This window comes from Gouania willdenowi, chromosome 17 (genome assembly GCF_900634775.1).
Source record: "Gouania willdenowi chromosome 17, fGouWil2.1, whole genome shotgun sequence".
NCBI lineage: Eukaryota > Metazoa > Chordata > Actinopteri > Blenniiformes > Gobiesocidae > Gouania > Gouania willdenowi.
This window is the reverse complement of record NC_041060.1, coordinates 25,322,965-25,350,218: the sequence shown is the minus strand read 5'-3', so window position 1 is coordinate 25,350,218 and position 27,254 is coordinate 25,322,965. Positions and strand designations below refer to the sequence as shown.

The window sequence follows — 27,254 nt, the reverse complement described above, 5'->3', positions numbered from 1 at the left end:
GTCTATTTCTTCCTCCTTGACTGCGTGTGCTGAGCCGGTTGTGCCGGCTCAGCAGCAGCCATCAGAGCTGCGGGGTTCCCGTGCCAGGTGGGCGGTCCTCGACAACCCTGGGGAGCAGCCTGAGGGAAGGCTTTTTGTTGCACCAGTGAAGATGTGAGCGGGGGTTTCCTGGGGAGGTAGAGGCGCAGAGCCTCATTGTCTCTCTTTTTGTCCTTGCAGCGCCACTGCAGGACAAAGTGGAGCCAAAAATCCCTTGTGGAACAACGGGGCTATCTTGAATGACACTTTTCTCCCGGTCAGACAATTTCGCCAGATCGAGCCAGCGGGCCCGCTCCTGAGAGGAGGAGAGGTGTTTGAATGGTGCGCGCCTGTCCGCGTCCTCCTTTTATAGGGGGTGGGTCCCCCCTTACCGGACGGACTCGCTTCACCGGCCAATCAGGATTGGCAGATTGAACGGACAGACAGAGGTTACATCCCATAGTGAGACATCTTACGAAATATAACTTGGGAAGTTTTTCGTGTACATTTGAGGCAGTGATATGCATGATAAAATTCTTGAGAATGTTCACGTTTGTTGCCAATTTGTCAGGTGGACAGGCATTTTTGTTTTTTTGTTGTCTTTTGGGTATGTTGAGGGTGATATTTGACATAAAGGCAGCAATTGCCAGAATATTTTTCTGCTAGTTTCTCCTATGTGTCAGGATACAATATGCAAAATCAGTTATGGTTATATGAGCTGCAGTACCTAATATTCTAATTACATTATTTCACCAGAAGCTTTTCCAAAAAAGGGTGTTTTTGGCCCGAGACCAAACGGGGCCGAGTTGGTGGTGGTCGTTATCAACTCATGATGGCCCAAGATATATGATAACAGGATATAATAGTGAAAAAAAGTTAGCTAAAAATATCCTGAGGAGTGGACCTGGCTCCTGGCCTAGAATAAAGTGAATATTTATATTTGTAGGCTATGCTTGCATGTTTCAGGAAAATGAGTTTGAATACATTTTCTTATTTAGGGTTCAACCAGCGTTAATTCTGTTAGAAAAAGACTGACAGAGAGCACAGTGACAACATTGTGAACAATTTGTTTTTAATGCGTCATCACATAATTACAAATTGAGAATTGGTTTCTCTAAGTTGCAAACCAAGGTCAATTTAAAAAAAAGCTTATTTCTAGCAACAACAAAGGTCAACACAAACAAACTTATCATTCATTTTAACGTAGACTCTACTTTGTGCAGGGGACCAATTTGCAGGCACACACTCACACAAACACAGAGCAGCCACTTTTATTGTGCGTCTATAATTGCAAATACAAGAAAAATCCGGTGTTTGAAAACTATTATCTTACATGCATGTTCCTTTTCAAAGCAACAGAGGACACCTAACAGTGCACGGGTGGCTGTTGGCGTGCCTGTTCAGAACGACTCATTTCCTTGCATAGATTTTTGTATTGTGGAATGAAATAAAAATCCCCTGTTGCTTCGTAAAAGCTTTGAAAGTGGAATGGTTGGAAGCGGCAGCAGCTGTCAGATGTTAAAGACCCTGGATCCACTTTGAAAGACAGCTGAGGGATTCGGAGGGAGTTTGGTCCTCACCATGGGATCCTGAAGGCAGACACAGATTCAAAAGCAGCATTAAGGTGGTCAGAGTTGATGAGACACTAGGCAGCAGCTGGAAGACTCTGACTGGGCCCGTGAAATCAGAGGAGACTGTTTGGACTGCACTGTCAGCAAGCATCAGGTCTGCTGTCACGTCTCATCTCACAGTCCGTCCAAACATATATCCACTCATTTCTACAACACTATTTTCCCCCTCAGCCACACACAGCAGTCACAGTGTCTGTGGTTGAAGTTCATCCTCACCTACTGACACACCCCTGACAGGTCACCGGTCCATCACAGACACAATCCCTCCTTTAGTTTGAAGGTGTCAAACTAGTTTTCCTTTAGGAGCCAAATATGGAGGTGACAAGTACTACTTGAGTATTTATTTTTTTGGCAACTTTTTACTTTTACTCCTTACATTTTTCAACAAATATCTGTACTTTTTTATGTTAGGCAGGTCCCTTAGTTTTATAGTTAACATTTTCAAGTTTTTAAAAATGTTAAACTCAAAGATGCTCTGGGTTTAATTGAGCATTTGCACTTTTTTATTATTATTTGTACAGATTTAACTTGTTTCTATGTACCACTATTCTACAAGTTCTGTTTTATTATGAAAGGGACTTTTTTAAAAAAAAAAAAAAAACTTGTTTACTTAAGTACATTTAGTAGCATGTATTTTTTTTTTTAATTTTTACCCAAGTAAGGGAGCAACTTCAATACTTTTATATCTATATAAAAGTATCTATACTTTTACTTGAGTACTGAAGACGAGTACTTTTGCCACCTCTGAATATAAAGCAGTTTGATCTCGATAGGCCGCAGGTTTTAGGCGCAGAAAAAAAAGAGTAATTTCAACATTATTGTGCCTCATAGTTTGCATGTCCACGTATAACTGATATATACAGTAAGCTATGTAAAGCACTGACAATATCCAAGCAATAAGTGACATATATATATATCCCACCAAAAATATTCAATTTTTGTGTAATTTAAAGGAATTTTGTGCGATTGTTTTTCCAGGTATTGCAGGAATTAATTAAAAAAAAATTGTATTATTAGAGATGACTGCAGTCATGTGACAAAGGCATGGGAAAATTGAGAACCAGTGCAAATATTGTGGTTTCATTTTTCTGTAATTTACACAATGATTATTGTTTTCTCTCATTGTTACTTTCTCCTGTGGGCCACATTGGATGATCTAAAAGCCCAGATTTGGCCGGGACATGTGACTTTAAGCCTGGGGCATTAACCCTGTGAGATGAGATATTAGAGTTAGAGGTCATGATAATTTAATCAAATTAAAAGTTCTAATAAAAAGAAAATCACAGTTGTTATTTAGGGTTAGTGTGCCTATTCGCCTGATTCCTGGGGCTGCTACTTCCACATTATAGGTGCTAATTTCCTTTCAATAACGATATCAATACTGAAAAATACATTCAAAAACAGAAAGCAATCATCAAGCTGAACACACAATCGTATCCCTCATAAGTGTTGCACACAGAGTCAAACTTAACACAAATATACCAACATCTCTGCCCTTTAGGAGCGTAGGAGACTGTACGCCTCTCTGTCATCTAATAACAATAATAGTATAAAACAAGAGCACTCAGAGAGCGCAAACATCCGCCAAGTGCCAAATATCCTCCTTTCCAGATGTTTTGCATCTGGATCATTGACCCTGAACATGTTAGCATGATCATTCGCACTTTGAAGGCTTAAAGGAACTTCCTATCCCCATTATTATTAACCATACAGGAGGTCCAATCGTCACAATTTGGAAAAATCGCGATGAAATGTGCAATCAAAACTCAATGTGGTGATTTAGGAACCAACCCGACACACCTGAGTCAAATGTAATAAAGGTCGGTCAATTACAAATGAGATATGAGGTTTTCAATGTTTTTATTTAGCCGATTATGAAAAAAAAGAAACTTTTTGATGTTAAACTGATCAAGAATCAGTATATAAGATCTATCTTTGTTCAAATTAGGTCAAAATCCATTATGTACTTTTGACGTAACCCTGCTGTCAAACAAACACATGAATATATATTATATAAATTAAAAAAATAAGCGCATGTGAAAATATTTGGTGGAGGTCATAACTAAACGACAGACAATCCATCAATAAAGTTTTTTAGTAATAAACTTGCCATTATTATTCATTGACAGTTCCTTTGTCACACTGGAATTACACAATCATATCTATAGTAGAGCTCCCAGGAATGAGGATAACATATATATATATATATATATATATATATATATATATATATATATATATATATATATTATTCCATTCACTAATTCCAGTACCTGTTCTGGTTCCACTGTGGCTGCAGTCAGAGACCAGTGTGGGTGTCGCTTTAATGGTGGGACTGAGCACATTCATCATCTACTACATCTACTACATATAAACCCAATCTGCCTCTCTACTCAGTTTGATTGGTGACAAAAAAGACAGCAACACTTGCACTTTACAGATAATCCATCAGACGCTGCCTCCACCCCATCCTTTCCTTCCTCACCCCCCCCCCCCCCCCCCTTTCCCATCACACTGTGTGCAACTCATCCCTGCCTCCTCTTCTTGTTCTCTGATCACTGCCTTCATTTTCCTATCATGGTGGGTCGATAACTCTCTCTACTTTTAACACAATACATCACTCTCCCCCTCAGCTCTGCCAATTGGGCATCAGATTCTCCCTCTGTATTCCCAGGCAGCGTGGGAATGTCCAACTGAGGTAACGAGGAGTGAGTCTAACGGGGGGAAGGCTTGTGTTTCCATTGGAGAAATGAGATACAGGAATGAGACATACAGAAGTCCATTTCTTTCTTTAAATGCCATAATTAATCTCTATTGCCCTGTTGGAATTGTGTTTGCTGCATTCTCTTCTATGTTTTTCTATGTTCATACAAATCAACCACAAGAATCCCAAGATTCCAAGTAGCATAAAATGTTTTTCTTTACGTCACATTTCCCAGTATATCTATTGAAGGGACAGTATTATGAAAAATGCACTTTATAACAGTTTTGCTACAGTGATATACATTCCTTTAGCCTCATTCAAAAGTTGAAGAAGTTATGTTTCCTCCCTCTCTCGTTATTCCACATTTTGTAAAAAGTCAGCTCCAAACGGGCAAGTTGGATTTTTCTCGCGTTGCGACTTTACAACGTGGAAACTACTCCTCCTGACAATCCTGGCTCCTCCTACCTTATAAGAATGTGAGCTCCTCCCTCTCAGACTACCTCACAGGTAAAACAAACATAGTGAAGACAGGTTAATATTACAGTTAATACCTTTACGTTCAGTATGTAGATAATCCGAAGAGCACACACAATTAGTTTCACTTTTAGTAGCCGTTATACCGCCTTGTATCACCTTTATGGGATAATCTGAAGTGTTTGAGACCCAATGCGACGCAGCGGTTGGACAAAACTAGGGGTGTCCAGATCCGATATTGATATCTGATATGTCCGATATATTTAATATTATATTTATTCATTTGTAGAATACTGTATATATTCAAATGTACGTAACCAATTGGTTAATAATAAATGGGTCAGTTTTTCTCGTACCTACTGTTGCTGACTATTGTTCTCTGTTTGAGTAACATCACATGATAAAACCTTTTCTAACATTCCACACTACAAAATAAGTAATAAATGTATGCATGATTCGTGCTGATATCGTATCAGGTCGATAGCGGTATCCGTCAATACTCAAAGCTGCAATATCGGTTTCGTATCAGAAGTGAAAAAGTTGTATCGGGACATCCCTAGACAAAACAATGGACTATCATCTTAAATGGACTATTCCTGTGACCAGAAGAAGTAAGGAGGAAAAGAAAGCGGTGTAGCAGCTCATGTGAGTGTTTGAAACAACTGACTCAGCTGATAGTTGAGAATTTACTTCTCTGCGGCGCAGCACGAGCGGTCACAATCAGTTCCACTTTTAGTAGCCGTTATACCGCCTTGTATTGCTGACGTGTTTATGACCCAATGTGACGCAGCGGTCGGACAAAATAATGAACTATCGTCTTAAATGGACTATTGCTGTGGTCAGTAGAGGTGAGGAGGAGAAGGAAGACTAATGATTTACTGCTGCAGTGATAAACACACATGCTGGAGCCGTGCCTGAACTAGCGTGTGTTTACGGCCACTCATGCATTTGCATGAACGCCCAAAAAACAGCCTGTTTTTAGAAGCGTTCTGTAACTTTTCAGAGGGCTAAAGCTCCAGAAAACAGACAAGTTCGGGAAAATCATCCTCAAATACAATGTTGTTGGGGTTCTTAGAACAAATAGAGATGGGTGAAAAATAGCATAATACTGGACCTTTAAGTGAAATACACAAATTTGAACTACGTAGTAATAAGGGTTTATAAACCCTGCATCCTACAGAAAAACCAGAGGAGCTCAGGTAAATATAGTCGACAGTAGACTGAATGTCCTGAATTGTCCTCGCTGACCATCTAATCCTCTTTGCACGTTATTAAACCACAGTGAGCAGAGTTTTCATAACTCTACCGTCAATCTCTTCAAGTGCACAGAGCTGCTCCACTGTACAGTAGCTCAGCTTATGCAACCAGGAGCTCTGAACGCCCAATCCCAAGTCTCAGAAGGCTGTTGCTTCTAAGCTGACTATAAAACAACCAAGATTTAGCCAAAACAAACGCTTCTGCTGAGGTTTCCACTCTGCATGCTAAAAGCGTTCCCCACGCACACTCAGATTATGCAGCACAAATGTGTTTAGCTTGCGTTACCAGTGCCAGAGCAGATTCCCAAGTCTTTGCAGGGAGTTCAGGACTGCATAGATTTAAGATTATCCAGGCTTTAACTCTCATTGAGATGTTTCAAATCAAAGTCACTCAGTTTAAATAATAGAACTCTTCCTGCTTTGTCATGTTTAACACTGTTGCCTACAGGGTGACACGACAATAAATTACTTTAGACTTTAACAGAAGGGGGAGGAAATACATTCTTATATCACCGTTCCTTTTTATCACGAACAATTCAAAGAAATGATAAACAATCTGCCAACAGATATACATATACAGTATATATATATATATATATATATATATATATATATAGGAATGGGGTGATACACTGAGTTCTTGATACAGTAGACCAGTGGTGCCAGTCCTGGGGGTGTGACCTCGTGAAAGGGGGCGGCAGGAGAACTGCTTTCCTGAAAAAATCACAATTGTTTTCTTTGCACTAAAATAACTGTATTATCAATGTTCTAGAGCAGGGGTGTCCAATTCCGGTCCTCGAGGGCCACTATCCAGCATGTTTTAGATGTTTCCCTCTTCCAACACACCTGATTCAAATGATTAGGATCGTTATCAGGCTTCTGCAGAGCTGGATGAGGAGTTGATCATTTGAATCAGGTGTGTTGGAAGAGGGAAACATCTAAAACATGCTGGATAGTGGCCCTCGAGGACCGGAATTGGACATCCCTGTTCTAGAATATGTGATTTGCAACTTTGCATGCATTTTTTTAAGAAAAATACTAAAATAGTCCAAATGTTAAACTTCTTAAATAAAGGTTACATTTTTACCAATTTTGTTGATATTTTTTGCAGCGGGAGAGCCTCAAAATATTTCCTTCTACAAAGGGGTGCGCAACAAAATAAGTTTAGGAACCACTGCGATAGACGATAATGGTTTGCGATGACAATGAAATACAATGTCTTTGGAGAGGAAAAAGGATTAAAAAAAATAACTGTAGGAAAAATAACCATGCTTTAATTTGACTTTAACTCAGTACTAAGAAAAAATCAATTCAGTGATATACTACAATATTTCACCGCACAACTATTGTATCGATCCAAAAAAACAAAAAACATATAATTGCGCTAACATATGCATAGCACATAAACGCCTGGTCACTAGGTGTCAGTGAACCACATCTTTACTTATTTAAAAATGTAATTTGCCAGTTTGATAAACATTTCACTTGTTTTTGATATTGGTACATTAAGTACAGTTAGTTACCATTTACTTGTTCTCACAAGTTTAAAAAATAATCATAAATTATTTAATAACATTTTGTACTTGTAAATATTAAATTTGTAATTATTGATGTCACAAGACATGCGCATGATAAAACTAATTTATCATGCACATGTCCCATAGAATTAAACCAGGGAAATCGCTATTTTACTTTGCACCTGCAAATATACAACTTTATAACACTACAGAGTACAGAGTATGTACACCTCTTTGTACATCCAATCTTCAAACATATACCCATTTGGCCATAATTGACAACTGTACTTAGGCTCCCACTAAATGAATATATACTTCCAACAGACACTGTACTCGTAAAAAATCAAAACAAACTGGAACAATCTCGTGTTCATATTTTTTTAGCTGACTTTTATCTTACGTTATCTAGAGAACAGTTGGTAACTGTACATGGTTTAATTTGTAGAATGAAAACAAAAAACTTCTTCCATTTGATCAAAACTAGATCTCATCCGTAGATTCCTTTTAGCCTCGAGCCAAAGGATTTAGGTCGGAGGAATGATTACTTTTGTTCCAATCAAGCCTGCACAACGGTTGGAGTAATGAGTGGCACCAGTAGCGTTATCTAACACATGGCCTGTTTTAAACAGCCAGGTCACTTAGAGCTGCTCAGGGACCAAATACAGCATCACTACTCTGAAAGACTGTTAACAGTGACTGTGACAGTAACAGTTACAGTGACTATAACAGTAACTGTAACAGTGACTATAACAGTAACTGTAACAGTGACAGTAACTATGACTGTAACAGTGACAGTAACTATAACAGTAACTGTAACAGTGACAGTAACTATGACTGTAACAGTGACAGTAACTGTAACAGTAACTGTAACAGTGACTACAACAGTAACTGTAACAGTGACTATAACAGTAACTGTAACAGTGACAGTAACTATGACTGTAACAGTGACAGTAACTATAACAGTAACTGTAACAGTGAGTAACAGTGACTATAACAGTAACTGTAACAGTGACTATAACAGTAACTGTAACAGTGACAGTAACTATGACTGTAACAGTAACTGTAACAGTGACTATAACAGTAACTGTAACAGTGACTATAACAGTAGCTGTAACAGTGACAGTAACTATGACTGTAACAGTGACAGTAACTATAACAGTAACTGTAACAGTGAGTAACAGTGACTATAACAGTAACTGTAACAGTGACAGTAACTATGACTGTAACAGTGACAGTAACTGTAACAGTGACTATAACAGTGACTGTAACAGTGACAGTAACTATGACTGGAACAGTGACAGTAACTGTAACAGTGACTATAACAGTAACTGTAACAGTGACAGTAACTATGACTGTAACAGTGACTGTAACAGTCACAGTAACTATAACAGTAACAGTGCCTGTAACAGTAACAGTAACTGTAACAGTGACTATAACAGTAACTGTAACAGCGACAGTAACTATGACTGTAACAGTGACAGTAACTATAACAGTAACTGTAACAGTGACTATAACAGTAACTGTAACAGTGACAGTAACTATGACTGTAACAGTGACAGTAACTGTAACAGTGACTACAACAGTGACTGTAACTGTAACAGTAACTGTAACAGTAACTGTAACAGTGACTATAACAGTAACTGTAACAGTGACAGTAACTATAACAGTAACTGTAACAGTGAGTAACAGTGACTATAACAGTAACTGTAACAGTGACTATAACAGTAACTGTAACAGTGACAGTAACTATGACTGTAACAGTAACTGTAACGGTGACTATAACAGTAACTGTAACAGTGACAGTAACTGTAACAGTGACAGTAACTATGACTGTAACAGTGACAGTAACTATAACAGTAACTGTAACAGTGAGTAACAGTGACTATAACAGTAACTGTAACAGTGACAGTAACAGTAACTATAACAGTAACTGTAACAGTGAGTAACAGTGACTATAACAGTAACTGTAACAGTGACAGTAACTATGACTGTAACAGTGACAGTAACTATAACAGTAACTGTAACAGTGACTATAACAGTGACTGTAACTATGACTGTAACAGTGACAGTAACTGTAACAGTAACTGTAACAGTGACAGTAACTATGACTGTAACAGTGACAGTAACAGTGACTGTAACAGTGACAGTAACAGTGACTGTAACAGTCACAGTAACAGTCACAATGACAGTCACAGTAACTATAACAGTAACAGTGCCTGTAACAGTAACAGTGACAGTAACTATGACTGTAACAGTGACAGTGACAGTAACTATAACAGTAACTGTAACAGTGAGTAACAGTGACTATAACAGTAACTGTAACAGTGACTATAACAGTAACTGTAACAGTGACAGTAACTATGACTGTAACAGTGACAGTGACTATAACAGTAACTGTAACAGTGACTATAACAGTAACTGTAACAGTGACAGTAACTATGACTGTAACAGTGACAGTAACTGTAACAGTGACTACAACAATGACTGTAACAGTAACTGTAACAGTGACTATAACAGTAACTGTAACAGTGACAGTGACAGTAACTATAACAGTAACTGTAACAGTGAGTAACAGTGACTATAACAGTAACTGTAACAGTGACTATAACAGTAACTGTAACAGTGACAGTAACTGTAACAGTGACAGTAACTATGACTGTAACAGTGACAGTAACTATAACAGTAACTGTAACAGTGACAGTAACTATAACAGTAACTGTAACAGTGAGTAACAGTGACTATAACAGTAACTGTAACAGTGACAGTAACTATGACTGTAACAGTGACAGTAACTATAACAGTAACTGTAACAGTGACTATAACAGTGACTGTAACTATGACTGTAACAGCGACAGTAACTGTAACAGTAACTGTAACAGTAACTGTAACAGTAACTGTAACAGTGACAGTAACTATGACTGTAACAGTGACAGTAACAGTGACTGTAACAGTGACAGTAACAGTGACTGTAACAGTCACAGTAACAGTCACAATGACAGTCACAGTAACTATAACAGTAACAGTGCCTGTAACAGTAACAGTAACTGTAACAGTGACAGTAACTATGACTGTAACAGTGACAGTGACAGTAACTATAACAGTAACTGTAACAGTGAGTAACAGTGACTATAACAGTAACTGTAACAGTGACTATAACAGTAACTGTAACAGTGACAGTAACTATAACAGTAACTGTAACATTGACTGTAACAGTGACAGTAACAGTAACTGTAACAGTGACTATAACAGTAACTGTAACAGTGACTATAACAGTAACTGTAACAGTAACAGTGACTGTAACAGTCACAGTAACAGTCACAATGACAGTCACAGTAACTGTAACAATAACTGTAACAGTCACTGTAACAGTCACTGTAACAGTAACAGTCACAGTGACAGTCACAGTAACTATAACAGTAACTATGACTGTAACAGTGACAGTAACTATAACAGTAACTGTAACAGTGAGTAACAGTGACTATAACAGTAACTGTAACAGTGACAGTAACTATGACTGTAACAGTGACTGTAACTATAACAGTAACTGTAACAGTGACTATAACAGTGACTGTAACAGTGACAGTAACTATGACTGGAACAGTGACAGTAACTGTAACAGTGACTATAACAGTGACTGTAACAGTGACTATAACAGTGACTGTAACAGTGACAGTAACTATGACTGTAACAGTGACAGTAACTGTAACAGTAACTGTAACAGTGACAGTAACTATGACTGTAACAGTGACAGTAACAGTGACTGTAACAGTCACAGTAACAGTCACAATGACAGTCACAGTAACTATAACAGTAACAGTGCCTGTAACAATAACAGTAACAGTGACTATAACAGTAACTGTAACAGTGACTATAACAGTAACTGTAACAGTGACAGTAACTATGACTGTAACAGTGACAGTAACTATGACTGTAACAGTGACAGTAACTGTAACAGTGACTACAACAGTGACTGTAACTGTAACAGTAACTGTAACAGTAACTGTAACAGTGACTATAACAGTAACTGTAACAGTGACAGTAACTATAACAGTAACTGTAACAGTGAGTAACAGTGACTATAACAGTAACTGTAACAGTGACTATAACAGTAACTGTAACAGTGACAGTAACTATGACTGTAACAGTAACTGTAACGGTGACTATAACAGTAACTGTAACAGTGACAGTAACTGTAACAGTAACAGTGACAGTAACTATAACAGTAACTGTAACAGTGAGTAACAGTGAGTAACAGTGACTATAACAGTAACTGTAACAGTGACAGTAACTATAACAGTAACTGTAACAGTGAGTAACAGTGACTATAACAGTAACTGTAACAGTGACAGTAACTATGACTGTAACAGTGACAGTAACTATAACAGTAACTGTAACAGTGACTATAACAGTGACTGTAACTATGACTGTAACAGTGCCTGTAACAGTAACAGTAACAGTGACAGTAACTATGACTGTAACAGTGACAGTAACTATGACTGTAACAGTGACAGTAACTGTAACAGTAACTGTAACAGTGACAGTAACTATGACTGTAACAGTGACTGTAACAGTGACAGTAACAGTGACTGTAACAGTCACAGTAACAGTCACAATGACAGTCACAGTAACTATAACAGTAACAGTGCCTGTAACAGTAACAGTAACTGTAACAGTGACTATAACAGTAACTGTAACAGTGACTATAACAGTAACTGTAACAGTGACAGTAACTATGACTGTAACAGTGACAGTAACTATAACAGTAACTGTAACAGTGACTATAACAGTAATTGTAACAGTGACAGTAACTATGACTGTAACAGTGACAGTAACTGTAACAGTGACTACAACAGTGACTGTAACAGTAACTGTAACAGTAACTGTAACAGTGACTGTAACAGTAACTGTAACAGTGACAGTAACTATGACTGTAACAGTGACAGTAACAGTGACTGTAACAGTCACAGTAACAGTCACAATGACAGTCACAGTAACTATAACAGTAACAGTGCCTGTAACAGTAACAGTGCCTGTAACAGTAACAGTGACTATAACAGTAACTGTAACAGTGACAGTAACTATGACTGTAACAGTGACAGTAACTATAACAGTAACTGTAACATTGACTGTAACAGTGACAGTAACAGTAACTGTAACAGTGACTATAACAGTAACTGTAACAGTGACTATAACAGTAACTGTAACAGTAACAGTGACTGTAACAGTCACAATGACAGTCACAGTAACTGTAACAATAACTGTAACAGTCAATGTAACAGTAACAGTCACAGTGACAGTCACAGTAACTATAACAGTAACTATGACTGTAACAGTGACAGTAACTATAACAGTAACTGTAACAGTGAGTAACAGTGACTATAACAGTAACTGTAACAGTGACAGTAACTATGACTGTAACAGTGACTGTAACTATAACAGTAACTGTAACAGTGACTATAACAGTGACTGTAACAGTGACAGTAACTATGACTGGAACAGTGACAGTAACTGTAACAGTGACTATAACAGTAACTGTAACAGTGACAGTAACTATGACTGTAACAGTGACAGTAACTGTAACAGTAACTGTAACAGTGACAGTAACTATGACTGTAACAGTGACAGTAACAGTGACTGTAACAGTCACAGTAACAGTCACAATGACAGTCACAGTAACTATAACAGTAACAGTGCCTGTAACAGTAACAGTGACTATAACAGTAACTGTAACAGTGACTATAACAGTAACTGTAACAGTGACAGTAACTATGACTGTAACAGTGACAGTAACTATAACAGTAACTATAACAGTAACTGTAACAGTGACTGTAACAGTCACAGTAACAGTCACAATGACAGTCACAGTAACTATAACAGTAACAGTGCCTGTAACAGTAACTGTAACAGTGACTATAACTGTAACAGTGACAGTAACTATGACTGTAACAGAGACAGTAACTGTAACAGTAACTGTAACAGTGACAGTAACTATGACTGTAACAGTGACAGTAACTATAACAGTAACTGTAACAGTGAGTAACAGTGACTATAACAGTAACTGTAACAGTGACTATAACAGTAACTGTAACAGTGACAGTAACTATGACTGTAACAGTGACAGTAACTATAACAGTAACTGTAACAGTGACTATAACAGTAACTGTAACAGTGACAGTAACTATGACTGTAACAGTGACAGTAACTGTAACAGTGACTACAACAGTGACTGTAACAGTAACTGTAACAGTAACTGTAACAGTGACAGTAACTATGACTGTAACAGTGACAGTAACTATAACAGTAACTGTAACAGTGAGTAACAGTGACTATAACAGTAACAGTGACTATAACAGTAACTGTAACATTGACTGTAACAGTGACAGTAACTGTAACAGTGACTATAACAGTAACTGTAACTGTAACAGTGACATTAACAGTGACTGTAACAGTCACAGTAACAGTCACAATGACAGTCACAGTAACTGTAACAATAACTGTAACAGTCACTGTAACAGTAACAGTCACAGTGACAGTCACAGTAACTATAACAGTAACTATGACTGTAACAGTGACAGTAACTATAACAGTAACTGTAACAGTGAGTAACAGTGACTATAACAGTAACTGTAACAGTGACTGTAACTATAACAGAAACTGTAACAGTGACTATAACAGTGACTGTAACAGTGACAGTAACTATAACTGTAACAGTGACAGTAACTGTAACAGTAACTGTAACAGTGACTATAACAGTAACTGTAACAGTGACAGTAACTATGACTGTAACAGTGACAGTAACAGTGACTGTAACAGTCACAGTAACAGTCACAATGACAGTCACAGCAACTGTAACAATAACTGTAACAGTCACTGTAACAGTAACAGTCACAGTCACAGTGACAGTCACAGTAACTATAACAGTAACAGTGACTGTAACAGTAACAGTAACTGTAACAATGATGTAACAGTAACAGAGCATCTCTCAGAGTTTTGAAATGAACTCATTGACCGTGCAGTTATCTGAGTCATGTGCTTACCTCTGCCTTAGATGCTGTGCAGAGCTCTGTCTGTTGAGGCAGGATGTTCTGCTGGAAGCTGGAGGGATTTGTTGAGCTGAGGGCGTGCATGCTGGTTGAACTGGTGCAGCTGGGCTTTGGGACTGGGGGGTGTTGCTGTGTGATGATGTGCTCCCCCTGATGCAGGCCTATGGACCTGCTCGCATCACTGCTATAGGCGGCCTGGTAGCTGGTCTCACGTGAGACCATGGTAACTTCAGTCCCAGGACTGGAATACTGAACTGGAGCATTTTTCCTCGCACTCTTGGCTGGTCTCGCTCCAGGCCACGGCCTGAATTCTTGCCTGAACAAAGACAGGTGCAGCAGAATGCTACGTCGTCACATTCACTAATCCATTAACCAATGCATACACACGATCAACACTGATTTATGATGAAATATTTAGATTTATAATGAGGAAACTGTAACCAAATTAACTCAAAACCTGGATAATTATATATTTTACACTGTATTTTGATGTTTGACAGAATTTCTGAATTTCATTCTGAACAGGAGCACTCAGAGAACCACTTCTAACGATATTTTTCAATTTAAAATTGTAAAAAATTAATAAATGGACTTCCATGAGACAATTTGCGAAACATTTTCAAAGATATTGCAGGTTTGGTTTGTCAGTTGTCTCCCTTGCTGTGCTGTATGAAACCTAGAAAAAGATCAGGTTAGTTTTCTATACAAGAGCATTAACCTCCGCCAAGAACCAAATATGTCATATTTTTGCAGTTATCTGACCATGTCAGTGATTTAAAGGCTTGGAAGAAATGTATATTCTCATTAATAAAGATACAGCAAAGGCTGAAATATTATGGGCACCCCTATTTAATTTCTTTTTTTTTAAAGCACAGAAATGCACAATTTGGATCTGAACTGGTGACAACTTGGTGGGGTAATTGAGTAACTAACACGATGAGTTAAATTTCATACAGATGCAACTGAGATGCGAATTTTTGAAATTTCACCAATAATGAGCGATAGTAATTTTTTGACTTTTGAAACTCAGAAGTAGTATATTGATATGGGTCCCCTCCTAAATATATTGGAATCTTTCATGGCGTAAGGTCCATTTTTGGTTTCAATTTTGTCAAAATGCCTTTAGTACTTTTGACGTAATTCTGCTAAAAGTCAAACAAATAACGGTTGAAAATATAACCTCTATGGCAGCGGTAATACATTTAGTACATACCGACTTATCATATATCATACCATCTCAGCCCTTCTTAGATTCTGTCCAAACACCACATTAGGCTCATCAATGAAGAAGAATACCAAAGTTTTGCTTATAGAATTATTTCTCTTCAAGCTCTTGTGTTACCTGGCCCCTGCCAATCAGCTTGGTCTCATGTTTAAGAGTTTTCTGTATATGTAACATTGATCCATTGTGAGTTCTATCAAGTTTTACGGCACCCACTAAACATCATCTGGAATGATAAATATTTGATGCTCATGAGTTATAAATATGGAACAACCATATGAAGCTGCTAAATTGCTGGAGGGCCTCATTATCAGGATGTTTTTTTAATTATTAATAATGTACGTGAGATGATCCACAGCAACCACTGGCCAAGATTACAGAGCTGCATTACGATGAATAAAAACAACTGTAATCTTTCTGTCAAACTTCTATCAGTATTTACAGTAAATGCTTTTTGAGGAAAATGATTGATCTCCCCAAAACACTGTTGGCTTTCGTTGGGTGATGAACGGTGCTATTTTGCTCAAGACTGATTGTTTTATTGATCTCCTACTTGATTGAAGAAGTAGGTAAGAAAACAGTTGCAATAAATACGGAGCATAAAATAACTATTGATGACACACTTGGACAATGATCAATGATTTATTATTGTTTCTCAATAGTAATCATGTGATGTTCCCATATAAGATTCATTCTTAAAAAGCATAATTAAGCAAGTTATTGTTTATAGTGATCAAACTACTTGTTCATTTTAGGATTCATCCTTAGTTGTGAAGATGGGTGTGTTGTTTTCCCTATTGATTGATCATTCCCATTGATTTACTGACCTGGTTGTTACATTTCTGTTATTAAATGATTGATTAATTCAAAGGTTAAATGATTCTACTAATAAGTCGGAGAGTAATTCCAATTCTGCTTACAATAACTAGTGTGAGCTGATGATTAGATGAAACTTTTACACTATGTAACATTAGGCCAAAATGGGTTTGGAAGATGTTATGTTGCCAGATTGGATGTTTTTTTTTCCCTGGGTCAATGTATGAAAGTTGAACCAAACTAACTCTGTTGAAACACTAAACTATTTAATTATTCATAAAAAGAACACTATATATTCATGATACTGGCCAGTTTGAGTAGTTTGGTAGCTTTTCAACAGATTAGTTTCATAGTCTAAATTAGTGGTTCTCCAAGCTTTTAGCTTTTAGCCCTTTGTCCAGATACATTTTGCCCAAAATACAATAAAAAATCAACTCTAGAGCGTAAAGAATTTCATTTTGTAAATAAGTGGAATGAAACAGTATTTAGTGCCTCCTGAATACATTTATTTCTATAGTTTTTATCATTTCTGGTCATCTCTCACCTGGTGTGGGACCAAGAGTGACCTTTGTATTTTCAGTGTGGACCTGTGTTACTATACTATACTATACTATACTATACTATACTATACTATACTATACTATACTATACATTTACCTTTCCTATGTGCTGGAGTTCCTGAGATATTGGAAGATGAAAATGGAAGAAAAATGAGGACACATACCCTCCCTTATTAAATTATCCATATCTCAAAAAGTATTAATCAGATCAAACTAAACATTTACAGTGTGAATATTGAATAATGACAGAACAATTGGTAAAAACGTCAGATTGTTTTTGGACCAAAGTGCGTGAAATGTCCTAAAAATGTGTTGAAATGACATTTAATGACCCTATAGTGTGTTTGGTTCACAGGTTCAGTGGTACGGAAGCTTATTGCATTCACTGAAGAAAAAAACGTTATTATTTCTCAATTAATGTGATCATTTTTCATAGGAAATGTTTTTTTGTTTTCGTGAGTTTCTGTGTCATCATTATTATGGTTAATTTTGTGTTATATCATTTTTGACTAAAAATACACATTTTAAAATCTTCATTTTTAATATATATATATATATATATATATATATATATAAGTATGTTTCATAACACAGCAATAGAAACAACTGACAAACCCAAAACAATTCCACCTGCAATATCGTTGATATTTTTTGCAAATTCTCTCATGGAAAATGTCATCATCCAGGTGATACATCATTTTTGACCCAAAATACAAATTTTAAAATCCCCATATTTTTAATGCTTTTATTTATTCATTTTCCACTCTCTTTCTAGTACCCCCTGTAGCACCGTCGGATACCCCTAGGGGTATATGTACCCCCATTTGAGAAACACTGGTCTGAATCATCCATTGTTGCTGGCAACACTGGGTAGGGAACATGACTTTCATCCCACTGCAAGTGTACTGTACGTATTGTTACATCATCGTTTTCATAATGTATAGTTTTTGCCATCTCCACCAGTGTTTTCAGAGCTTTTAAGAGCCACGGTCAATAGAGGGTTTTCACAACACATCATCACCGCGTCATCAAACCGGAAGTGGCCATATTGGAGGTACTCAGAGGTAAACAAAGCAGATCTGGAACGTCGAATGAAAGAAAATGGTGAATTATTGCCGTGTTGTTTTCTGTAATAATTGGTCAGACCATGAAAAACATTTGGAGATTTATAGACTTCCAAAAGTGATAACAGATCAGAGAGAACAATGTCAAAAGTTATCAGAGGAAAGGAGGCACTTGTGGAATTTGTTAGGCCCATTTCTTGTCAGGTAAGTGAATTGTTGATAGCAGCTGCTCTTAACTAATTTTCTAGTGTGATGATAATAATATAATTCATATCGAGCTACTCCATGTGGCCTTAAATACTTAATTTAATCACATTTAATAGCCTGCTACAGTAGCAACACCGTTCTTAAAATATAGAGCTAAAATGTGCTGTATTTCTCATTGTATTCCAGGTAAAAGGTCTGACATTTACCTAAAGGATGACCCAGAGTGGGTTAGGGTTAAAACCAGGTAGTTGATGATATCAGGGTACGCAATAGGCTGAAAACTCTCCAGGTCGTCATTGATCCAAGACGAGTGCGCCAACTCGTATGGATCGGCACCACCAATAAACCCTAACTTTTCCAAGTCCTTCCTTTTATGCTTTTGCATCTATAACACATTTTGAGAAGCTTTTCTGTGGCTTCGGACATTTATCCATCGCAGTGTTTACCTCTGAATGCCTCCAATATAGCCGCACATCCGGGTTACTGCCCAGAACGTGACGTAGGTGAAACCCTTCTATAGGGAAAAGTGATGATTACATCTTAGAGGGAATTGTGTGATTTCTGGCGGATTTGGGTGGATCCTCTGATGAAGAGGACAGTGACAGGTGCTGAAACAGAGCAGGTACCTGTATGAACTGGTTTGGTCCTCCACCACTGGCTGTGAGCCCCTGGCCCCCCGGGTCTGACCCCTGTGCTGCCCCGGACCATGACCTCCATTCACCGTGCTGCTTCCATCGTTACCAATCCACGGGAAGTTCTCTTTCTTAGGAATGGGCCAGGGTTTGAAATCCTGTTTGTACTGCGTAACGCTGGGGAAAGGCACCCCGGGTGGGTGGTAGTCCTCCCGGGGCTTGTAGCTTGGCTCCTTCCGGGCAGTGATGGACCCTCGGGTCCCGGGACCCTCCGTGCCCTGCCGGGGCGAACCTCTGGCACGTGTGTCCGGGGTCGAGTAAAGGTTCCCGGGTGTGCGCTCGGAGACGGACACCTGTTTGGTGACGGAGCGCACCTCCCGCTCGGAGATGTCCGAGTAGCTCTGCGTGGTGAGCGGGACGGAGAGGTCCGACTTATCCAACTGGTTCCAGAAACGAGCCAGGCAGCAAACCCTGCTGATACACGGCCACGCCATGCTTCCTCTACAACTGTGTGCGTGAAAGCGGAAAGAAAGAAAAACAATAGAAAAGAAGAAGAAGGTCTACTGGTTAAATTCTATATCATTCCTTCCTGCTGAGCGCGCACCGGGTACCGAGCCCATGTCTATGGCAGGCAGCGCCCGATAGAGGAGCGGCTGTTGGTCCGTCTATACCAGGGACCGCCTGTGTCTCTCACGTGGTAGTGGTGTGTGTGTGTGTGTGTGTGTGTGTGTGTGTGTGTGTGTGTGTGTGTGTGTGTGTGTGTGTGTGTGTGTGTGTGTGTGTGTGTGTGTGTGTGTGTGTGTGTGGTAGTGGTGTGTAAGTGTGTGGTAGTGGTGTGTAAGTGTGTGGTAGTGGTGTGTAGTAGTAGTGGTGTGTGTGTGTCGTCACATTCACTAATCCATTAACCAATGCATACACACGATCAACACTGATTTATGATGAAATATTTAGATTTATAATGAGGAAACTGTAACCAAATTAACTCAAAACCTGGATAATTATATATTTTAGACTGTATTTTGATGTTTGACAGAATTTCTGAATTTCATTCTGAACAGGAGCACTCAGAGAACCACTTCTAATGATATTTTTCAATTTAAAATTGTAAAAAATTAATAAATGGACTTCCATGAGACAATTTGCGAAACATTTTCAAAGATATTGCAGGTTTGGTTTGTCAGTTGTCTCCCTTGCTGTGCTGTATGAAACCTAGAAAAAGATCAGGTTAGTTTTCTATACAAGAGCATTAACCTCCGCCAAGAACCAAATATGTCATATTTTTGCAGTTATCTGACCATGTCAGTGATTTAAAGGCTTGGAAGAAATGTATATTCTCATTAATAAAGATACAGCAAAGGCTGAAATATTATTTTTTTTTTTTTTTTTTTTTTTAACCTTGTCTGCACATGCTGTCGAAGGTTAACACTACAAGAAGTGCAATCTTTTAACAGCAATGCATATTTTATTATTGCAATTAAATAAATTTATTTATTTCATTGCATAATTGTGACCGTCACCAGCCCTCCCTAGGGAAGGGTAAGAAATACTTTATTAAAGGGAGGATGTAAAAGAGAGAGGGCAGTGTTACACCAAGGTGAGGGGTTGGAGGGGGGTGGGGAAGTTAACAGGGAAGAGGGATACAAGATAGGATATAGAATGGGTGGGGAATAGTTGTTAGGTTTTAAGTGATGCGATGTGAAATTGTGGTTGTGTATATTGTGCTTATTGTTGTGTTGTCAAGCCAGTTTGGTGACCAGTGTGCGGTTTAGGAATAATGGTGGTGGCTGTGAACAGAGAAGAGGTGAGTGGAAATTCCATAAAACAGGTATTTGGGAACAACGTGTCTAAGGTTGAGCCCAGTATGAGTGTTATCCCACAGCCCAAGGCCAGTGCATCCATGACAAATGTATTTCCAAGAACCGCCACTGCAAAACCCAAGAGCCGCCCCCGGGCCCGAAGAAGCAGTCAGGCCAGCAGCAAGAGCAGGCAGCCTAAGGGCCTGCTCCCCCGAACGCCCCCAAGATCCCAAGCCGAGAGGCAGCCATCGCCCCCCCCATACACACCCGAGAAAGCCCCAAGAAGCCAAGGACCCAGCGCACCACGCCACCGATCCCACCCCCAACCCCCAGACCCCCCACCCCATCGGCCCCCCCACCCCCAAACCCCACCCCCGCGCCCAACCCCCCGAGGGGAGGGCCCAGAGAACTCCCTGCCCGAGGCCCCAGCGGAGGAGCCGAAGCCCACGCCCAGCAGACGACCAGAGCCGCGCCGAACAGGCAGCCAGCGGGCACCCGCCGGCGAGCCCAGAGCCAGCAGGGGCCCGACCCCAGGCCGGAAGGACCCGGAACGGATGCAGCACCAGGAGCAGCCCGCCCAGGGAGGACGACCACACCCCAAGCCGCATAAGGCACCAGGGGGCCGCCGGGAGTCCCCCCGCCGGCCCCCAGGCACCCCAACCTAGCCCCCCATGGCGCCCCAGATCACCCTTCGCTGATGCCGCCCGCGCCACGAGCTTCAGTTTTTTTTTTTTAAAGCCAGGGCCCCCCCCAAGGGCCAAGCCAGACCGCCCCGCCGGGACGTGGCCCCCTATTCCGGCCCCCGAAACCCTACCTCACGGGGCACTGCCCAAGCAGGGGCCGTACCAGTAGGTACGCAAGGGCGCGGCACGCGCCACCCGCCCCGAAAGACCCCGCCAGGACCGGCCCGGCCAGTAGGCCAAGCACCCCGGGCCCCAGGAGCACCCCCCGGGACCAGGACCCCCCAAGGGCAAGCCCCCGGGCCAAGCCCCCGGGACGCACCCCCCACCCCCGCCCAGGACCCAGCCACGGCCCAGCAGGACCGCACAGCCCCGGACAGCCCAAGGCCAGCAGCCCAGGGCCCGCCGCCCCCCGGACAGCGCCAGCCACGGAGCAGCGCCCCCCACCGGCCCGTGAGCAACCGGCGACCCCCACCGCGGGGACGGAGGCACCCCAATGGCACACATCAAGTGCGGGACAGCAGCCCCCAGCCAAAGATGCCCCGGCTGAAATATTATGGGCACCCCTATTTAATTTCTTTTTTTTTTAAAGCACAGAAATGCACAATTTGGATCTGATCTGGTGACAACTTGGTGGGGTAATTGAGTAACTAACACAATGAGTTAAATTTCATACAGATGCAACTGAGATGCGAATTTTTGAAATTTCACCAATAATGAGCAATAGTAATTTTGTGTGTAGTAGTAGTGGTGTGTGTGTGTGTGGTAGTGGTGTGTAGTAGTGGTGTGTGTGTGTGGTAGTAGTGTGTGTGGTAGTGGTGTGTGGGGTAGTGGTGTGTGTTGTAGTAGTGGTGTGTGTGTGGTAGTGGTATGTGTGTGTGGGGTAGTGGTGTGTGTGTGTGGTAGTAGTGGTGTGTGTGTGGTAGTAGTGTGTAGTTGTGGTAGTGGTGTGTAGTAGTGGTGTGTGTGTGTGTGTGTGGTAGTGGTGTGTGTGTGGTAGTAGGGTGTGTGGTAGTTGTGTGTGTGTGTGTGGTAGTGGTGTGTGTTTTTGGTAGTAGTGTGTGTGTGGTACTAGTGTGTGTGTGTGTGGTAGTGGTGTGTAGTAGTGTGTGTGTGTGTGGTAGGTGTGTGTGTGTGGTAGTGGTGTGTAGTAGTGGTGTGTGTGTGGTAGTGGTGTGTGTGGTAGTTGTGTGTGTGGTAGTAGTGGTGTGCGTGTGTGTGTTTGTGGTAGTGGTGTGTGTGTGTGGTAGTGGTGTGTGTGGTAGTAGTGGTGTGTGTGTGTGGTAGTTGTGTGTAGTAGTAGTGGTGTGTAGTAGTGGTGCGTGGTAGTAGTGTGTGTGTGTGATAGTGGTGTGTGTGGTAGTGGTGTGTCATCTCGCCTGGATTAAAGTCCTTCTTGAGCTGGAAGACAATACATTGTATTCATTTCTACACAGTTAATATAATATCAAATAATTTGATGAGTTATTGGATGGCTACAAAAATAACTTTAATTTGATAACACATGCTAATTTCTTGCAACATATCAAGCATGCATATTAAACCAGCATGTTGGCAATTAAATAAATCTTTTCTCACACAAATCTATATTTTTTTCCAGAAGAGTCTTTTTGTTAGTTTAGTTATCTCAGCAGGGATTTAAAACTTAAGGTTAGCCACATGTGCAGGAAGGTTAAAGGTCTGGATGTTGCAGGAGGTGGGGTAGGGAGGTGGTAAAGTTATTGCACAATGTGATTTATTTTTAGGTTAACCAATTGTTTTATCATAATTTTATTTGAAGTTAATGTCATGAATCATTGTTTTGTGATGAATGCTACTCTGTAAGAAATAATTCATTATTTATATATATATTTTGAAGCTAAAGGGAGCCATTGCAAAAAAGTCAAAAGGCCACATGAGGCTCCAGAGCCGCAGGTTGCAGACCACTGCCCTAGGGGTACGCAATGGAACTATCGGGCACTCTTTCTCAAATGGGGGTACACGATGGCACTACAAGGAGTACATGAGAGATATGATAAAAACTATAGGAATAAATCTATTCAGGAGCCACTTAATCATTTTTTTTTCAACCTTGGGGTCACAACCCCATGTGTGGTCACCTGAATAGATTTTTGATTTTTTTTTTTAATTATTCTTTTTTTTATTATTATCAAAACAACACAATCTTAAACAACTATAAATAAATATCTGAGCTCAAACATGATTAAAAGCTAATCCTAGAAGAAAAAAAATGTCTTTGGGATCGTCAGAATTTCTTGAATGGGGTCACGATCCAACCACTGCTATAGGGGTACTTGACAGGGAGAAAAAGTGGAAAATTTACATTAGCAGCCCAAGTGGTGCACTATTCTGCTTTAGGTTGTTTCCTACTTTAAATATTGAAAAATGCATTTTCCCCATTATATAGTTGAGTCCAAATTGTCTGTTCTCCTTCTCTATGCTGGATCTAGCAAAAGCTCCTTAAGACCTTCAGCATCAGCGGTTTGGATATAGCCTTAAACCCTAGGTTCCAAAAGTGTGGTACAGGTACCCCAAAGGGTACACAATTAGGAGGTATGTGAATAAAAATTCAAAACAGGATGACAACATTGGAAACTAGAATTCAAATGGACCAGCAGTCAGAAGCCTCCATGCAGTGTCACAAATGACAAATGCAGAGCCTCATAACCCTCATGTTGCCTCAGACAGAGAAACAATCTCATCAAAATGTGCAAATGTGAAATTCAGCCAAACATTGCAGAGTTCTGCGCATCCTCTCAACCTCACCCTTCTCATTAACGATGTAGCAAGTTGTATTTCACAGGGTGATGAATATGTTGTATTACTGCTATATGTTTAATCAAAAAATGTTTGGTAGATTAATTCCCCCCCCCCCCCCCCCCCCCAAAAAAAATGATTGGTTTCTCACTAAAAATGCCAGTATAGGCTAATTAATTTAATAAAACAAACAAGTGATGATTCTGAATAAGAGGTTTTATTATGTGCTTACAAATTATTATATAATATTCATCAACAGGATAAGTCAAATTTAGGAAACATTTCACTGTAGGTTTACATTGTATATGACAATACATTATTATGTTGAACCACTTATTAGCCTTCCAGTTGGCTTCATCAGTTTCCTCCTGTAAGAGATCTGTAACCGTAAGTACCAGCACAGGACAAAACATATTTGAAGGAGGGTTTTTATTCATTAATAGTTCCTGGATAAGAAACAAAACATATTATATAGACTTAAAACCACCAGAAATGTGGGAAAAGCTTTGACTGTTAGCTTCAGTGACGTACGGGCCTGTTGGTGGTCAAATGAATGGATCACGTACGTTTGAATTATAATCTTCTTCTCAAGCATAGAGGAGGATACTATTAGTATTTAGGTTATCACAAGTTTTTTTTTTTTTTTTTTTAAATCAGCCTTTTTTAAACCCCTGAATTCCCTCCTCGAGACTCTGCTTAGGCTAAGAATAATAACTGGAACAAAGACCACTAACAATGATGATAATGCTGCATATACAGTATATGTGTGTGTTTGCAATCTTGGCAGAAATGTGATGTTCATTTCAAGTCACAGTACAGGCGTGAGTGACTTAAATTACATTGACTTTTTATTTTAGCAGCAGTGTTTTTTTATGAGCTTGTGGCAACAAGACACTAAAAATTTGTTGCCTTTATGTCTGAATATTTATGATTTTGTTCGTCTCACAACACAATAGAAAAAAAAAAGTTCCAGGTGTTGTGTGATTTATGTTTTAGAGATGATTTCAAGCTTTGCCTCTAGATATCTGCATATATGGGCTATTTTAAAGGTTTGGGGAAATAAGGAGAAACATTTTTAAGTCATCAGCCTTTGCAGGTTGTATTATTATTATCATCATTTTTATTATTATTATTAGAAATTTAGAAATAGTAAAGTGAGGTAATTTTTTTTTTAAAAAGATAATCAATTTATTGCGTTCCCATGGGAATGAAAGAGGAAGAGCCTATAAAAGAAAAAAATGAGACAAGTAACACATCTTGCACAGGGCATGTATTTATAAATGTTGCCATCTCAGGTCGTATGAAATGAAATCCATGCATTTGACATAGATTTTAAAAGTGCTTTGGTGCATCACAATAATCTCTCTTTGAACTGTTTTCAGAGAGATGCTTCACAGCAGCAGAAACACAGAAATAGTAACTCCTGATGAGAAAAACCACCAGGCACTTAGAGGCCATAAATCATCCCTTCCTTTGTAATCAGACACAAATGTGAGCAAACATGCTGAGCGAAGCTTTTTTCCTCAGTAGATAAAGAAATTGAACAAATGAGAAACAGCTGCATGAAAATAAAAGGCTGCTTACACCCCCATCTAGAGGACAATGTGTGACATTACTGCCGTAGGGTTAAATGGCTGCTATTGGAATTATAAAAAGCCATAATTAGGAGTGATTGTGTGTCAATAGCAACAATAAACAAAGTACAAACATGTGAGTCCTAGTGGTTTAGTTAATCACACAGAACCTCTATTGTCCATTGTCCTACCCTGACTCCTTCTTCCCTGTTCCCTTCCCCCGCATCAAAGTGTAACCCTGCCCTCTCTTTTGATATTCTCCCTTTAAAAAATATTTTCTTATCCATCCTTAGGGACATGCAATAAAATACATGTATTTATTGAAATGCAATAATGAAACATGCATAGCTGTCCGGAAAAGATTGAAATACATGTAGTGTTGAGGGTGAGGCAGGACTGCTCTCTCTCTGGGATGTTATATTCAGTAGCCATCATCGAGCCTCTGCCCCACAACCTTAGAGCTAAACTTACAGGTGTGTGTTTCCCCAGTGTCCCGTGTCTTTTAAACTGTCTGTGTATGCCGACGATCTCATGGTTTTAGTTAATTCACAAAAAGATATTGTCATCTTTACTAACACTAAAGGATTTGGGGTTTTTTTCATCTGCTAGAGTAAACTGGGACAAAAGTGAGGCTCTGATGGTGGGAGGGGAGATGGGGGTCTGGCTCGGGCTGCCTGGTGGCCTACAGTGGAAAAAAAGGAGGTTTCAGGTAACTCAGGGTCTTCCTGGGGGATGAGACCAGCACAAATAAAAACTGGGACAATGTCCTGGAGCAGGTCAAAGGTCGGCTGGGGAAGTGGAGCTGGCTGCTCCCAAAAATGTCATATAGAGGCCGAATCTTGATAGCAAATAACCCGGTCCCTGTGTCCATCTTCTGGCTTCTCTTCTGTCTAAAATTCAGGCTGTTTTAGTTGATTTTATCTGGGACGTTACACTGGGTCCCACAGAGTGTCCTGTTTTTACCTAAAGCCAGCAGGGGTGTGGTTTTCTGCCTCCAGTTTATCCAGAGATTACTAACCGGACCAAAGGACACTCTGTGCAGACCCCTGTTCCATTACATTCTGCAGGGTTTTAACGGCCTGGATCATGATTTTAATTTGTTTTTAATTAACATACCGAACATGCCTGCTTTTTATAAACGTATTTTTAGAGTGTGGAACCTGCTCAGGAAGGAGAGGAGGGGGTACTATCTCTACTAGATCCTCCTGGAGCCAGTCCTGTGGGGGACCTGTCAGGACCTTCCCAGCCGGGCAGGACAGGGTCTGGCCTCGAGACTACACACCCCGGATGGATGACCCTTCTG

General features: G+C 39.9%; 1 protein-coding gene across 1 annotated transcript; it reads right to left on the bottom strand.

The window, feature by feature from the left end:
- Positions 1-1,367: 1,367 nt before the first annotated feature.
- On the bottom strand, positions 1,368-19,850 carry map6d1 (MAP6 domain containing 1). The gene is made up of 3 exons (XM_028472167.1): positions 19,139-19,850; positions 14,638-14,959; positions 1,368-1,607 (listed from the first exon to the last, which is right to left on the bottom strand). Exons 1-3 carry the CDS (start codon positions 19,636-19,638, stop codon positions 1,530-1,532), a joined length of 900 nt encoding a protein of 299 aa, XP_028327968.1. The 5' UTR covers positions 19,639-19,850; the 3' UTR covers positions 1,368-1,529.
- Positions 19,851-27,254: the final 7,404 nt, after the last annotated feature.

Bases quoted from the DNA above. Each gene is read 5' to 3' on its own strand.
- map6d1 (XM_028472167.1), bottom strand. From the start codon at position 19,638: ATGGCGTGGCCGTGTATCAGCAGGGTTTGCTGCCTGGCTCGTTTCTGG. The intron at 14,960-19,138 runs GTACCTGCTCTG...GTCTTTGTTCAG, and splicing joins GACCAAACCAGTTCATACAG to GCAAGAATTCAGGCCGTGGC. The intron at 1,608-14,637 runs GTAAGCACATGA...GTCTGCCTTCAG, and splicing joins GCACAGCATCTAAGGCAGAG to GATCCCATGGTGAGGACCAA.